This window comes from Entelurus aequoreus, linkage group LG26 (genome assembly GCF_033978785.1).
Source record: "Entelurus aequoreus isolate RoL-2023_Sb linkage group LG26, RoL_Eaeq_v1.1, whole genome shotgun sequence".
Classification (NCBI taxonomy): Eukaryota; Metazoa; Chordata; class Actinopteri; order Syngnathiformes; family Syngnathidae; genus Entelurus; species Entelurus aequoreus.
The window spans coordinates 16,653,072-16,670,630 of NC_084756.1; the positions used below are offsets into that span (position 1 = coordinate 16,653,072).

At 41.0% G+C, this 17,559-nt stretch overlaps 1 protein-coding gene across 1 annotated transcript; it reads left to right on the forward strand.

Annotated features, from left to right (window-relative positions):
* Window positions 1–876: 876 nt before the first annotated feature.
* LOC133643568 (serine/threonine-protein kinase 35-like) lies at window positions 877–15,993 on the forward strand. The gene is made up of 3 exons (XM_062038224.1): window positions 877–1,518; window positions 8,801–9,542; window positions 15,153–15,993. Exons 1-2 carry the CDS (start codon window positions 1,038–1,040, stop codon window positions 9,529–9,531), a joined length of 1,212 nt encoding a protein of 403 aa, XP_061894208.1. The 5' UTR covers window positions 877–1,037; the 3' UTR covers window positions 9,532–9,542; window positions 15,153–15,993.
* The last annotated feature ends 1,566 nt before the right edge of the window (window positions 15,994–17,559 follow it).

Here is a 17,559-nt window from a genome sequence, read left to right on the forward strand (position 1 = left end):
ATGAGCTAACATTCAATTTTTGTCTGTTGGCTAATATAAAAATCTATATTTTGTATTTTCTGTCTGTTTGAGGGCAGCAGTAGTCTTTCACAGTAAGACAGTTTGAGTCAAAAATAAATGACAACTCACTGCTTAGGTGCCCTTAAGCAACACATAAGCAACAGTTTTACATATACAATACTGCAGATGGACATTCAATGTCCCCCCTGAGGGATAATGATCAGTATAATGTCCAGGAATAAAATAAAAATAAAAAGGAATAATTCAAATCAGCACAGCAAACGTTTATATTTAACGTATTTGAAACGTTTCCAATTGAAAGATATTTCTAGATGGGTGTAAACTGTTGTTAAAAATGAAAAAAAAAAAACATGATACAAAGCAATCGGCACTTGCTACGCCGCATGCGCAAACAGCATACTTGAGGACCGTGAACGCCTCCAACTGTTATTTGAAGAGTTCCATACGTTGATCGTGAAACATTCAATGCAATATTAAAATAGTGGTGAATGTATTGGACGGTTTAAAAGTAACATTTGTCGTTTGCGTTATTTACAAATGCTTCACTGAACCGTGTGACCCCGTACTCCCAACACGCAGCTGGAACGTCGGCGGAAATCGATGCCTTCCGTTTCAAAATAAGATTCCCATTGTTATTAAATTATCAATGCGTGTTTGACTTTGAATGATTATTATACACTGAAATATAATGAGTTTTATGAATATAAAACTTAGCCAATAGTATAATGAGGTTGCAAAGGTAAAATTCCTTTAAAAAAAAAATTTTTATGTGAAAGTAGTTTCCACCAAATGGTTGCCTTAAAATTACGTTCACCCTTTTATTTTGATAAGCTCACCGGAAGTCATTTTTATGCCTCGTTATTTTCTTTCAACTTCAAAGCCTACAGCCCCTTTCCCTTATGTTGCTCGACTTTCTATTTGCTGCTACAGTTCAAAACTCGACAACGTCGTTTTATCGACACTACCGTTGGTAAAAAAAAAATAATAATAATGACGTTGGAATCAAGTGAGTGACGATGAGCGCGGTTGGTGGCGACAACTGCCGGAGACGCACGAGGAGCGCGCGAGCCTGTTCCAGGCTAACAGCGGGGCTAGCTAACGACGGCGCCGTGTTACGATGCTTGAGTGTCGGCAACGACCATGACATGGCGGACCACGTCGGGGTCTTCAAGCGGGGCGACCTGCAGCGGAAGGTCATGGCTCCGCGCTACAGCCTGCTCCGGGAGGTGGGGAGGGGCACGTACGGCGTGGTGTACGAGGCGCTGGCCCGCAGGTCCGGTGCCAGGGTGGCGGTGAAGAAGCTCCGGTGCGACGCGCCGGAGAACGTGGAGCTCGCCCTGCAGGAGTTCTGGGCTCTGGCCAGCTTGGAGAAACGCCATGAGAACGTCGTGCAGCTGGAAGAGTGCGTCCTACAAAGGAACGAGATGGCCCAGAAAATGAGCCATGGGAACAAACGCTCCAAGCACTATCTACGCCTTGTGGAAACGTCTCTCAAAGGTGACTTTTAGCCTCATATTGTGTAACTTTATACAACAAGTGAGCTGTTTCTAGCTGAGTCACGTTAGCACTGATTTTCTTATCAAGCTCTTTTAGTTGTGACGTCACCATGTCCTAACAACTATACTAACTCTTGCCAAAGGGCATTTTTGGCGTTGACAGCTAATTTTAAGCAATATTTTATGGTTGGAAGAAGGAAAAGGGAGTGCAGTGAAACCCTGAATGATCCCAGACAATTGTTGTCGCCATGACAGCCTTGAGGGGGATGGGTCCATTTGTCTCCCAAAATGGAGTCACCACATATGTCATACCACATATGTCATAACATTATGTGTACAGCTCCACTAATGGACATTTGAGTGTTACTTTAGGTTTACAGCTCCACTAATGGACGTTGGAGTGTTACTTTAGGTGTACAGCTCCACTAATGGGCGTTGGAGTGTTACTTTAGGTGTACAGCTCCACTAATGGACATTGGAGTGTTACTTTAGGTGTACAGCTCCACTAATGGACGTTGGAGTGTTACTTTAGGTGTATAGCTCCACTAATGGGCGTTGGAGTGTTACTTTAGGTGTACAGCTCCACTAATGGGCGTTTGAGTGTTACTTTAGGTGTACAGCTCCACTAATGGACGTTGGAGTGTTACTTTAGGTGTACAGCTCCACTAATGGGCATTGGAGTGTTACTTTAGGTGTACAGCTCCACTAATGGACGTTGGAGTGTTACTTTAGGTGTATAGCTCCACTAATGGGCGTTGGAGTGTTACTTTAGGTGTACAGCTCCACTAATGGGCGTTTGAGTGTTACTTTAGGTGTACAGCTCCACTAATGGGCGTTTGAGTGTTACTTTAGGTGTACAGCTCCACTAATGGACGTTGGAGTGTTACTTTAGGTGTACAGCTCCACTAATGGGCATTGGACTGTTACTTTAGGTGTACAGCTCCACTAATGGACGTTGGAGTGTTACTTTAGGTGTCCAGCTCCACTAATGGGCGTTGGAGTGTTACTTTAGGTGTACAGCTCCACTAATGGACGTTGGAGGGCTACTTTAGGTGTACAGCTCCACGAATGGATGTTGGAGTGTTACTTTAGGTGTACAGCTCCACTAATGGACGTTGGAGTGTTACTTTAGGTGTACAGCTCCACTAATGGACGTTGGAGTGTTACTTTAGGTGTACAGCTCCACTAATGGACGTTGGAGGGCTACTTTAGGTGTACAGCTCCACTAATGGACGTTGGAGGGCTACTTTAGGTGTACAGCTCCACTAATGGACGTTGGAGGGCTACTTTAGGTGTACAGCTCCACTAATGGACGTTGGAGGGCTACTTTAGGTGTACAGCTCCACTAATGGACGTTGGAGGGCTACTTTAGGTGTACAGCTCCACTAATGGACGTTGGAGGGCTACTTTAGGTGTACAGCTCCACTAATGGACGTTGGAGTGTTAATTTAGGTGTACAGCTCCACTAATGGACATTGGAGTGTTACTTTAGGTGTACAGCTCCACTAATGGACGTTGGAGTGTTACTTTAAGTGTACAGCTCCACTAATGGACGTTGGAGTGTTACTTTAGGTGTACAGCTCCACTAACGGACGTTGGAGTGTTACTTTAGGTGTACAGCTCCACTAACGGACGTTGGAGTGTTACTTTAGGTGTACAGCTCCACTAACGGACGTTGGAGTGTTACTTTAGGTGTACAGCTCCACTAACGGACATTGGAGTGTTACTTTATGTGTACAGCTCCACTAACGGACATTGGAGTGTTACTTTAGGTGTACAGCTCCACTAATGGACATTGGAATGTTACCTTAGGTGTACAGCTCCACTAATGGACATTGGAGTGTTACTTTAGGTGTACAGCTCCACTAATGGACATTGGAGTGTTACTTTAGGTGTACAGCTCCACTAATGGACATTGGAGTTTTACTTTAGGTGTACAGCTCCACTAATGGACATTGGAGTGTTACTTTAGGTGTCCAGCTCCACTAATGGACGTTGGAGTGTTACTTTAGGTGTACAGCTCCACTAATGGACGTTGGAGTGTTACTTTAGGTGTACAGCTCCACTAATGGACATTGGAGTGTTACTTTAGGTGTACAGCTCCACTAATGGACGTTGGAGTGTTACTTTAGGTGTCCAGCTCCACTAATGGACATTGGAGTGTTACTTTCAAAGGCAAAATTAAAGTATTGCTAGAAACATCATTTTATATGGGACTTTATTGTATTATATGTATAGTACATGTTCCAAAAAGAAAAAAAGCATAAAACACCACCAGATTTAGAGATATTACAAGTCAAAGTGATGAAGGTTAGTGTTGCGCTCATGACTTGGTGTAACTAAAAATTACCCTATAAGATGAAGGCAATTGCATTTTATTGATATTTGAAATGTATTCAATGTTTATAAATGAATATTTAAATATACTAAATGTAAAAAAGGGAATAAATATTCAAAATAAGATCATTAAATGAAATCTAGTTTGGTTACGCCATCATGAGCGCAACACAAGGTTGTAAAAGTTTCAACTACAATTCTAAATAAGATGTCGAAAGCAAACTGAAATCAAATACACACAGCTTAAAGATTGATCAATACTTATTTAAATTTAGTAATACATAAATATGATGATTTATCAAAATATAAAAGAAATATACCTGAACAGAACGCTCATGATGGTTACACCAAAAAGTAACGCTATCAATCGCGTTTTTCCAAGTTTTTGGGGCATTTTTATGCTATTTCCAAGCATCTCCTTTTTATTATCATTGATTTTAAATGGTCAAACTAATGCATATTATATATGCATGCCCTAGTAAACAAAAAAAAAGTCATATTTATTTTGATTGTTACATTTTGAAGTACATTTGTGCAGGTGCGAATGTACCCATTACCAGAGCTGTACACTTATATAAAACCACACTCTACCCTTTAACTGACAAGTACATCAAAGCAGTGTTTTTCAACCTTTTTTTGAGCTAAGGCACATTTTTTTTCATAGAAAAAATCCTGAGGCACACCACGAGCAGAAAACATAAAATAATTAAATTTAAGCAGCCGATATTGATAATAAAAAGTCGTTCTCGCAATTGTTGGATATTAATTCAAGCCATAATCAAGCGTGCGTCACTATAGCTCTTGTCTCAAAGTAGGTGTAATGTCAAAGACCTGTCACATCACGCTCTGACTTATTTGGAGTTGTTTTTGGTGTTTTCCTGTGTGTTGTGTTTTCAGAATCAGAAATACTTTATTAATCCCCGAGGGGAAATTAAAATGTTCAGCACAATCCCATTCAAGATCAGACAAACATTACAGGGAGACAGAACAGTATCGCTGACAGGTCTGCCAACTTCCCCTTACAAAAAAGGTGAGATACAGGTAAACAATGGGTGAGGTGAGAAAAAATAAAATTAAATTAAAAATAAATCTGTCTAAGCCTAGGCCCCTGGAGAGGGGGTCCAGACTGAGGCCAAGGGAAAAAACAACAACTCATAGCCATAGCACACATCTACCTTACATGTGTGTAAGAGGGAAACATCAAAGGACATTAAAAGAGCAGAGCTGATGCAACCGCCATTTCTACATACAGCTATGAATAAGAAGTAAAGTTAGTGTCTTGCGCTCCTCGGATGTGCTTTGTGGACGCCGTGACGCCGTCTCTGCTCCACACGCTGTAAGTCTTTGCTGTCGTCCAACATTCTGTTTTTGTTTACTTTGCAGCCAGTTCAGTTTTAGCTTCGTCTTGCATAGCCATTCCTAAGCTTCAATGCCTTTTCCTAGGGGCACTCGCCTTTTGTTTATTTTTGGTTTAAGCATTAGATACCTTTTTTGCCTGCACACAGCCTCCCGCATATTGTGATCACAACAAATCATGTTCCCGGCATCTACAAAGCAATTAGCTACCTGCTGCCACCTACTGATAGACCGAGCTCTAGACAGTACAGACACTCTACAACAGCACATTTGCGTATTACAATTACCTCAATTAGGTGAAATTACATAACCTCCAATGCACACCAAACAATATCTCACGGTACGCTAGTGTTCCGCGGCACAGTGGTTGAAAAACACTGCACCATAGAACTGTTTCATTTTACGTGAGCAAACCATCTGGTACTGTGTCAGAATCAGAAATACTTTAATAATCCCAGAGGGGAAATTAAGATTTTCAGCACAATACCATTCAAGATCAGATAAACATTACAGGGAGACAGAACAGGATCGCCGAAGGGTCTGCCAACTTCCGGCGCCCCTTACAAAAAAAGGGGAGCAACAGGTAAACGCTGGGTAGGGGTTCTGGGGGTTTGAGAGAAAAAAAAATTCAGTCTATAAGTCCGGGGTCCGGACTGAGGCCAAGTGTGCAATAACATCATAGCCATAGTACACATAAACATGTGTGTAAGATGGAAACATCAAAGAACACAAAGGACATTAAAAGAGCAGAGCTGATGCAACTAGGGTTGGGTATCGAGTATCGATTGGAACCGGGCCTAACTTTCCGATTCTCCCGGAATCGTTCAAAAGTTTAAATTTCGATTCCTATTTTCGATACCAGTCCGTCGACCGGAAAAAAATATGTCCGCCGAACCGGAAGAAGAAGCCGCTGAACACCAACGAAGAAGCGCCCACCGCCGGAAGTGTTAGCAGAGCGAGTCAGTCAAGCTCAAGCATGGATAGCGGGCGTCGGCGGTCGAAAGTGTGGCTTTACTTTACCAAAAAAAATGAAATAACCGCGAAATAACAGAGCTCCATGTCCATCAAGAAACGGGTGGAGAGAGAGCTGCAGATGTACCAGGACGTTCCACCGATACTTATGTCTGACGACCCTGCTGCATGGTGGTTGTCCGGTGGAACCAACAAAAGACTTATCCTTTGCTGTCATATCTCGCTTTCTCCTATTTATGCGTTCAAGCTTCTTCCACACTCAGCGAACGTGTATTTTCCACAGCAGGAGACACTATCTGTCCAGAACGCTCACGCATCCTGCCTGATAAGGCGGATGTGGTCATTTTCCTAAACAAAAACTGTCTGATTTTATACTGTACCTGCTGCTAATCTGGACTGGGTTTTGCAAGTTGTTTCTTATCGTTTATTTTCTTTTCTGCACCAGGTTAGCCCATCAGTGGGAGCACGGTAACATTTTTAAGTACCTGCAGCATCATACACTTGTGTGTGTAAATGTGTTTTCATGAGGTTTCCGGCAGCATCATACACTTGTGTGTAAATGTGTTTTCATGAGGTTTTCAAAAATAAAGCTCTCTTGAGGAAAGTGTACCCCTGGGAAAATGTATTCATAATTTATAATATTTATATTCAAGTTCATAGATTTGATATTTATATTCTAGTTGAAAACAGCCCTGTGAGGAATTTATAGTAAAGTTCATAAAAAGTTAATAGAATTAAAATTGATGGAGAATGTCAGACTATTTCATTCAGAAAGACTGTAGGTTATCTAGCTCATTTAAAATATCCTAAACTTTTTTTTGACCCGGCCTCTTAAAAGAATCGGAATCGAGAATCGTCAGGAATCGGAATCGAAACAAAGAATCGCAATCGTTCGAATTCAAACGATACCCAACCCTAGATGCAACCAGCCGTTTCTACATACAGATACGTTTTGATGTAACGATATTAAAATCTCACAGTATGATATTATCACGGTATTAAGGCCACGGTACAATATTATTGCAGTAAGCAAAGAAGATGACTTGGAATAAAGCCTTAGTGTGGAAAATTAAGTGCTACTTATGTTACAGATAAAACACACTTACTGTAATCCTCTTTATTACTACCAATTAGTGTTGTCCCGATACCAATATTTTGGTACCGGTACCAAATTTATTTTGATACTTTTCAGTACCTTTCTAAATAAAGGGGACAACAAAAAATTGCATTATTGGCTTTATTTTAACAAAAAATCTCACAATATATTAAACATATGTTTCTTATTGCAAGTTTGTCCTTAAATAAAATAGTGAACATACAAGACAACTTGTCTTTTAATAGTAAGTAAGCAAACAAAGGCTCCTAATTTAATTGCTGACATATGCAGTAACATATTGTCATTTTTCATTCTATTATTTTGTCAAAATTATTAAGGACAAGTGGTAGAAAATGAATTATTAATGTACTTGTTCATTTACTGTTAATATCTGCTTACTTTCTCTTTAAACATTTTCTATCTACACTTCTGTTAAAATGTATTAATCATGTATTCTTCTGTTTGATACTTTATATTAGTTTTGGATGATACCACAAATGTGGGTATCAATCCGATACCAAGTAGTTACAGGATCATACATTGGTCATATTCAAAGTCCTCATGTGTCCAGGGACATATTTCCTGAGTTTACAAACATAATATAATTTTTTTTTAAAACGAAAGAAAATGTTCTGATGCCAAAAAATATCGATGTAATCATAGTAGTATCGACTAGATATGCTACTGTACTTGGGATCATTACAGTGGATGTTAGGTGTAGATCCACCAATGGCGTTTGTTTACATTCAGGTACGACGCCGGTGAGCTACGGTGTGTAGTGAAGCATGTTTAGCTATTCCTCGTCCTGCAGGGATGATACTTGTATGAAACTTACTTTATTTGTCGCCATGGAGACCAGGATTAGTGATTTAGAAGTACCTAAAACACTGCCGACTGTGGCTAGACTTAAGCCGCTAGCTAGCTATCCATGTCTTAAAACATCTCTTCCGGTGGGCGTTTCAGTGTTGAAACTTCACCTTTATTGTTAGTTTTTAAGCCAAAATGCGTCCGTTCTTCCTTTTCTGTCGACACACTGTGTCTGCTTGTAAGTACTCTGTGATTGTGCGCTGCCGAACATGCTCGTCTGCTCGTAAACCAGCAATGACACAACGTGACGGGGAGTGGGGTACCGGTACTTTTTAGAGGCGGTATAGTACCGAATATGATTAATTAGTATCGCGGCACTATACTAATACCGGTATATTGTACAACCCTAGTTATTAATTATCTTAATTAGTCAACTAATCAGAATAAGAAGCGTAGACATATTCAGTGGATCTAATTTAGCCATCAGCTCAAGAAATTTTTAGGCACGTCCTAACATTAAATATGACTTTCATTTAGAAATATTTATTTATACTGTAACTGCTACCCACTAAGCTGTTACAAAAATAACTATTAAACTTTTCTCCATTTGCTTTAAAGGTCCCAAGGAGTTCAGTGGACTCCCATCATTGTAAACTAAAAAAGTTGACTAACCCACAAAATATATCTTTGACTGCATTACTGATGTGTGTTACAGGTGAGAGAGTGCTCACCCCTTCAGAGGAGCCGTGTTACCTGTGGTTCGTCATGGAGTTCTGTGAAGGTGGTGACCTCAACCAATTCATCCTGTCTCGGCGGCCCAACTCGCAGACCAACACCAGCTTCATGCTGCAACTGACCTGTGCTGTGGCTTTCTTGCACCAAAACAAGATTGTACATCGAGACCTCAAACCAGACAACATCCTTATCTCAGAGAGCTCAGGGACTCCCGTTCTCAAGGTGGCAGACTTTGGCTTGAGCAAAGTTTGTGCAGGTTTAGGAAACGCCAATGAAGGCAAAGACGGCGAGGACAAGAACAAAAATGTGAACGTGAACAAGTTTTGGTTGTCGTCGGCATGCGGTTCTGACTTTTACATGGCTCCTGAAGTGTGGGAAGGTCACTACACTGCCAAGGCTGATATATTTGCTCTTGGCATCATCATTTGGGCCATGTTGGAGAGGATTACTTTCATCGATGCAGAGTCCAAGCGAGAGCTCCTTGGAAGCTACGTGAGACAAGGCTCGGACATTGTGCCAGTGGGTGAGGCGCTGCTAGAGAATCCAAAGATGGTACTAAACATCCCACAGAAGCGCAGGTCATGCATGTCTGATGGTGTGAGGAAGCTGCTGCTGGACATGCTCGCCGTCAACCCTCAGGACCGACCGGATGCTTTTCAGCTGCACACCAGAATGGACCAGGTTACATGTCCTGCATGGCGCTCATCCTGATCCTCCCTCAGGTAACAGTCACATAACTTCTTCAGCCTGTTTTGCTTCGTCTAAATTAGATACCTGGGACAATTTATCAGTTAATTGGCAATAACTACCGTTAGTTTTATTTATTTTTGTTCAAATTCAAGACAAAGTTATATGTTTTTTTTACTAGTGCACAAAATTAACCCGTGCATGAACATCACCTTTTTTAAAGAACAAAACCAACTCACAACAAATTACACACTTGCAAATTAGAGGGAACATTGTTTGGGTGTCTCCATAATACTTAGACCTTTTTATTGTCATTCAAATGTTAACTTTACAGTTTTTATTTACACAATTGATTGATTGAATGAAACTTGTATTAGTAGATCGCACAGTACAGAACATATTCCGTACAATTGACCACTAAATGTTAACACCCGAATAAGTTTTTCAACTTGTTTAATTAAGGGGTTCACATTAATCACTTCATGAGTCTGGTGTGTCTTGACCGCTGCGGCGGAGGCTCTGCCGAACCCCTGAGGCCGACTCACAGAACCCCTAGGATTCGATCGAACCCAGGTTAAGAACCACTGATCTAGGTGAAGGAAAGGATCTGGGACAAAAGTTTGATTTCCGATGTAAAAAGGACACAGCTAATTACAAATGTTATGTACGTTTCATGAAAACATGAGAAACAAATTGGTTAGTAATTTAATTTTGTAGCAGTCGCAAGTAATTTTTATACTACTGCAATTCTAACCCATGCAAACAATTACAATCATTACAAAACATTTTTGGAGTTTATTGATATTAAAACTTCAGTTATTTTGTTGATAGACAACAAGCAACGCAAACATTCTGAATATGATTAATTAAAATGAAAAAAATAAACAACATATATAAATGAGGCTAATAAAACAAAGCCAATAAAATTCTGCATTGCCGTTAGCAACAATCGTAACAAGTGGAGTCCTATCTCTGTTGGTTGACAAAAATAAAATGAATAAAATATTTTAGTAAGGCAAGGCAGGTTTATTTATTGAGCACAATTCGTACACAAGGCAATTAAAAGCGCTTTACAGAACATTAAAAAAGGCTAAAATAAAAATGTTTCAAATTAAAATCACCCGCCTCACATCTTTAGGAAGACTATTCCAGATTTTTGGAGCATAAAACTGAAACGCAGTTTCATCATTTTTGGTCCTGATTCCAAGCACCAGCGGGTGAGGTTCTCAAGAGCTCGAGATGGTTCATATGGCTCTAACATGTCAGAGATATACTTTGTCACAAGACTTGTACACAAGGTGAGATGTTTTAAAGTCTATTCTCTGAGCAACAGGAAGCCAGTGCAGTGACCTAAGCACTGAATTAATATGGTAGTATTTCCTGGTTCTAGTTAGGACGATGAGGTGGCGATTTGTCCAGGGTGTACCCCGCCTACCGCCCGAATGCAGCTGAGATAGGCTCCAGCACCCCCCGTGACCCCAAAAGGGACAAGTGGTAGAAAATGGATGGATGGATGGATAGTTAGGACTCGAGCAGCAGCATTTTGGATGTACTGCAGCTGCTTTACAGCTCGTTTAGAGAGTTCAGTGAGAAGACAATTCAGTACATGTTCTGATAAGTATCTGACTCAGAGCAAACATTAAAAAGGTGATTTTAAAAAATGTAGATATAAAAATTTAAAAAAAAATCTGATTCACTTCGTATGTAAGTTCTAGTTTGCACCAATAGTTGAGTCACAAAGATATGTGCATGCCTGCAAGTCCGCGGTAAGGGCAGAATTTCCAGACGCTCAAGGTTAATTTCAGCAGATGTCAAATGTGAATTATTGAATGACAAGGCGCATCATATAACATTTTACCCCAAACGTACTCCTGGTCATGTCATGCTCTGTCACTGACAATAATATGAGGACATATTTTCCTGTCAAATGTCCGGTAGCTGTCGTATACCGGTATATTTTGTAATACCGGTATATCGCCCAGCCATAGTTCACATTACAAAGAAATTGACAATACAAAAAAATGCGATTTCTAAAGTGAATGCAACCTGTCATGCATGCAGACATGACGTCGCACGCACTGCAATGTTTATGGAATTGAACTTGGCTTCAACTCGAGCTGGTCTCAGTACTGGCGCATTTGTGGAATTTTCAAGGATTTTGTGCAATCAAAGTCCATCCATCCATTTTCTACCTCTTGTCCCTCTCGGGGTCGCTGGAGCCTATCTCAGCTGCATTTGGGCGGAAGGCGGGGTACACCCTGGACAAGTCGCCACCTCATCGCAGGGCCAACACAGATAGACAAGACAACATTCACATTCACACACTAGGGTCAATTTAGTGTTGCCGATCAACCTATCCCCAGGTGCATGTCTTTGGAGGTGGGAGGAAGCCGGAGTACTCGGAGGGAACCCACGCAGTCACGGGGAGAACATGCAAACTCCACACAGAAAGACCCCGAGCCCGGGACTGAACCGCCACTGTGCTGTCCACAATCAAAGTCAACATTTCCATCAATCCATTTTCTACCGCTTGTCCCTTTCGGTGTCCATTTGCAGAACCACATTTTTTTGCACGTAGAAGAATAAGAGGGAAGAGGACAGGTATTTTGGCTCTGGCAGTTTTACGGCATATTTTGCTTTCACCTGAGTTCCTAAAACATATTATTTTCACCGGATTTCTTCTCATTTGTCAACTATTTATTTTGTAAATGTCTATTTTGGCGAATAATTATGATGCTTATCGCATTTTAATGACGTTCTGTCAGATGAATGCGACCACAGCATTCTTATTGAGGACGCATCGCATGTATATCCGATTTCATATTATCTGATTTATGTGTATCCACTTATAAAGGAGGCCTAGGTCTGATATGAAACATTTGGAAGTCCACTGTTCACACTGACATGAACAAATCCAATACAGGTCGCATATGGGCAAAAAAATCGCAATTGAACTGCAGTGTGAATTAGCCCTTAGAACAGTGGTTCTTAACCTTGGTGGAGGTACCGAACCCAAGATAAATCAATACAGCCGGTTGATACATCAAATTTTCAACATTATTGAATGATTACATTTTTGATCACACTTATAATCCGACAAAAACACAGGATTGCGGTCAAAAATATCAAATATTTAAATTATTTCCTTATTCTCTTTTCATTACATACAATATTTGAGTGAAATAAAGTCAATAGTGGGGAAAAAAAACATGAGTAAAAAAGTGCCCTTAAAGCCCTGCTGTGTCTCCATGGACTTACTTCCTGAGTTTGTAATCACTAACAAAAAACTAGGTTGTTGTGATTAAAAAATATATATATATATTTTAATCAACGTATTATTGATCATACACTGATGATACTATATATTTCAGGGCTATTTAACTACATATTGAAGAGGGCCGCAGTTTTAAGAGCCCGAGAACTCAATGGCCGGACATCGAAATGTGGATGTTTCATTCGAAAGTGCCTCTGCAGGTTATATTCCTTTGAGACGGCGTTTACTTAATTGCAAGGTAAACACATCGGCTTTCACACCACATGTCAATAAATTCATTATTCGGCCTTCGCTATTCGTTTCCACCGTGTGCAGCTAGTTTTTAACCTGACTCTCGCCAGACCCTTGTAGTTCGCTGAGCTCCACACAAGGGTCTGGGCTCGAAGGCATTGCGAACTCCTTCCAGATAGCGAAAACTAATGAACCAATCAGGATCGCCGGGCGGGATTTCATAGATGTGATGTAGCGCCGAAGCGACTGTGATTCAAACAACAATGGCGGCACGTGCTGACAGTGATTCTTCTATTGCAACTGTTTTGTCGAATCTATCGAATATTAATTATTTAAAAGATGAACAGAGAACGGTTTTGAAGGCATTCATTGGTGGCAAGGATGTTTTGGCTCTTTTTCCGACCGGGTTTGCATTTCCCAGCGTCGCTCTCATCAGCGTCACGGGTTGATTTGGATGTGAGTGGTTGAAGTAGCACGTCATTCAAGATAACGGACAAGTGGTTTATCCAATCACATACAATTATTTTTTTACAAGGCCCAGCCTTCTGAAATAAATCTCCTATTGAAAACTCCCAGATCAATGTGAGGAGCTCAGCAAACTACCGGTACAAGGATCTGGGGAGAGTCAGGTTAGCTAGTTTTTGCAATTTATTTAGAATTTATTTTTTGGAGAATTTAAAAAGTCGTCTTCTTTTACTCACCGCACTGCTGCTTTATTGGGACACATATGCCTCCCTGTTGCGCCCTTCGGGGTGGCGGGGGTGTTGCATACATGATCAACCCTAGTTTTAATGGTTTCATCAAGCCAATTTGTGGGATGTTCGGCTAGCCAGTTGGATAGGTCTGTTATACTTGGTATCATTGCTGTTTGCATCTGCCCACCTTTTTCTACATTTAAGAGCTCTATCTTAGCAGTTAGCATGGCCTATTGCAGTGTTTTTCAACCACTGTGCCGCGGCACACCTGTGTCGTGTGACAAAGTCTGGTGTGCCATGGGAGATTATGTAATTTCCCCTAATAGGTTAAAAAATATTTTATGCAAACCAGTATTTATAATCCGCAAATAAAGTGCCGTTAAGTGTCTGTGCTGTCTTGAGCTTGGCAGAGTAACCGTGTAATACTCTTCCATATCAGTAGGTCGCAGCAGGTAGCTAATTGCTTTGTAAACGTCGTATCTAATGCTTAAACCAAAAATAAACAAAAGGTGAGTGCCCCTAAAAAAGGCATTGCAGCTTAGGGATGGCTATGGAAAACGAAACTAAAACTGAACTGGCTACAAAGTAAACAAAAACAGAATGCTGGACGACAGCTAAGACTTGCAGCGTGTGGAGCTAACAGCGTCCACAAAGTACATCCGTATATGAGATGACAATCAACAATTTCCACACAAAGAAGGATAGCGTCAGTACAACTGAAATAGTCTTGATTGCTAAAACAAAGCAGGTGTGGAGAATAGTGCTCAAAGGAAGACATGAAACTGCTACAGGAAAATACCAACAAAACAGGAAAAGCCACCAAAATAACAGCGCAAGACAGGAACTAAAGCACTACACACTGGAAAACAACAACAAACTCAAAATAAGGCACAACAACCTGGTGGAGTTTAATTTTTTAACCTTGTCTGCTGGTGGTGTGCCTCCGTATTTTATTTTCTTGTAAAAAAAAAAATGTGCCTTGGCTCAAAAAAGGTTGAAAAACACTGGCCTATTGTATCTTCCTACGTTGTGTAGTGTAGCTTGTTTAGCTATTCCTTGCACTCCAGGTACTTGTAGAAAAACATAGTTCATTTGCTACTATGCAGGTAAGATTAGTGACTTGTACTGTGGAGCGATGGTAACCACTATTGAGGATGCGACATTGTGTCCAGTGTCCTTTCGCCAACTTGTCACAGTCAAATTTACAACATGCATCGTCACAATATAACGATAGTATTAAAAGCTCTATTGCCGGCCAAATTTATATCCAACCTTACGGAGAGATGAGCTGTATCTCCAAAAATTGGTAATGTGGTGCAATCATATACCAATTTACCATAGTAAGTACAGTACTACTCTACAAAGGTATGATATAGTGTAAGATATAGACAGGCAAAGATATGAACATCTTGCTTGTAATAAAACATGTTCTTTTACTTCTGCAGGTGTGCATCTTTGCCTGGAGCTGGTACTTCACTTCCTGTTGTGTGTGTGTGTGACGACAATGAAGACACTTCCTGCCATGCTGCTTTGTCCCGTGATATTTGCTTTACGATCACCATTAAGTCTGTGGCCCAAGGTTGCGTTTAGTGCCTTGTTTACTTTGTCCATGGAAATCTGACTCCTTTATCATTTGTCTTTTTCACACTTCTTCTACTGCTCAACCCAGAGAATAACACCATTGACCCTAAAGAATGTGTGTTTAACTCTGTACAAATGATAGCTTTTTTTTTCAGGCCTGAAATGATTGACACGTTCTAACAAGGAGAGTATGATTTGTATTTAATTTGATTAGCGTTACTCTCATTCTTTACCGACAGTGCCTTTTGGAGTTGCTCACTATTAGCTAATGTGTTGCGTCTTCCACAATCATTCAGGGTACATACGTATTGTATTTACTACTGTTATGTTGATTTATTTAATTAACTCGTCAAAGGCTTTGTAAGATCACAAAAGTAGAACGTGTTAAATTCCCCCCCATGATGGCACCAGTGTGTCTGCACACCTTTTTTTGGGCTTTAACACTTTCCCAGGCTCCACAATCCAACACTTGCTTAAAGTTTACACCACATACTGTGATCCTTTTATACCTCAGTTCTTCATTGTTTCCACGATGTACCGTGCAGCCTGGACTTGATCCTCAATCGGAGTGGAGCTGTGTTTGCGTCTGCTCGGGAAGGATCAATAGTGAATATTATTGTGCAATTCATTCATCGTCGTGAGCTGATGGATGGATGGAATGGTTTTATGTTCATTGCTTTCTCCATGTCTGCTTCAATAAAGGTTGGGGGAAAAAAGGGTGTTCAATCAATGAAAAACAACAAAGTCCATGTTAGGAGTTGAGTATATACACTATATTGCCAAAAGTATTTGGCCAACCATCCAAATGCTCAGAATCAGGTGTCCTAATCACTTGGTCCTTCCACAGGTGTATCAAATCAAGTACTTAGGCATGGAGACTGTTTCTACAAACATTTGTGAAAGAATGGGCCGCTCTCAGTGATTTCCAGCGTGGAACGGTCATAGAATGCCACCTGTGCAACAAATTCAGTGGGGAAATTTCCTTGCTCCTAAATATTCCAAAGTCATCTGTCTGCTTTATTATAAGAAAATTGAAGTGTTTGGGAACAACAGCAACTCAGCCATGAAGTGGTAGGCCACGTAAACTGACAGAGAGGGGTCAGCGGATGCTGAAGCGCATAGTGCAAAGAGGTCGCCGACTTTCTGCACAGTCAGTTGCTACAGAGTTCCAAACTTCACGTGACCTTCCAATTAGCCCACGTACAGTACGCAGAGAGCTTCATGGAATGGGTTTCCATGGCCGTGCGGCTGTATCTAAACCATACATCACCAAGTCCAATGCAAAGCGTCGCCACTGGACTCTAGAGCAGTGGAGACGCGTTTTCTGGAGTGATGAATTACGCGCTTCCATCTGGCAATCTAATGGACGAGTTTGGGTTTGGATGTTGCCAGGAAAACGCTACATTTGGGACTGCATTGTGCCAAATGTGGAATTTGGTGGAGGAGGAATTATGGTGTGGGGTTGTTTTTCAGGAGTTGGGCTTGGCCCCTTAGTTCCAGTGAAAGGAACTTTGAATGCTCCAAGATACCAAAACATTTTGGACAATTCCATGCTCCCAACCTTGTGGGAACAGTTTGGAGCGGGCCCCTTCCTCTTCCAACATAACTGTACACCAGTGCTCAAACAAGGTCCATAAAGACAAGGATGACAGAGTCTGGTGTGGATGAACTTGACTGGCCTGCACCGAGTCCTGACCTGAACCCGATAGAACACATTTGGGATGGATGAATTAGAACGGAGACTGAGAGCCAGGCCTTCTCGACCAACATCAGTGTGTGACCTCACCAATGCGCTTTTGGAAAAATGGTCGAAAATTCCCATAAACACACTCTGCAACCTTGTGGACAGCCTTCCCAGAAGAGTTGAAGCTGTAATAGCTGCAAAAGGTGGACCCACATCATATTGAACCCTATGGGTTAGGAATGGGATGGCACTTCAAGTTCATATGTGAGTCAAAGCAGGTGGCCAAATAATTTTGGCAATATAGTATACAAGTATAAATTTGGTACAAAAGTGCTATTTTCCAAAGAAGTGTGTGTTAGGATGGGTGTAAATACTGACTGATTTCATCATTTATTAGTATAGTACAGACTTGGGCAAAGTATGGCCAGCGGGCCACATGCGGCCCATTAAGATTTTCAATCCGGCCCGCCGCACGTTCTACATAGTTTTTTTTTTTTAGACCTTTAACATTAAAACTGTCGCCGCCATTGTGATGTGCGGTGCTGTTTTTAAATGACCGTAAGTCTTGAACTAGAGAAAGTATTTCA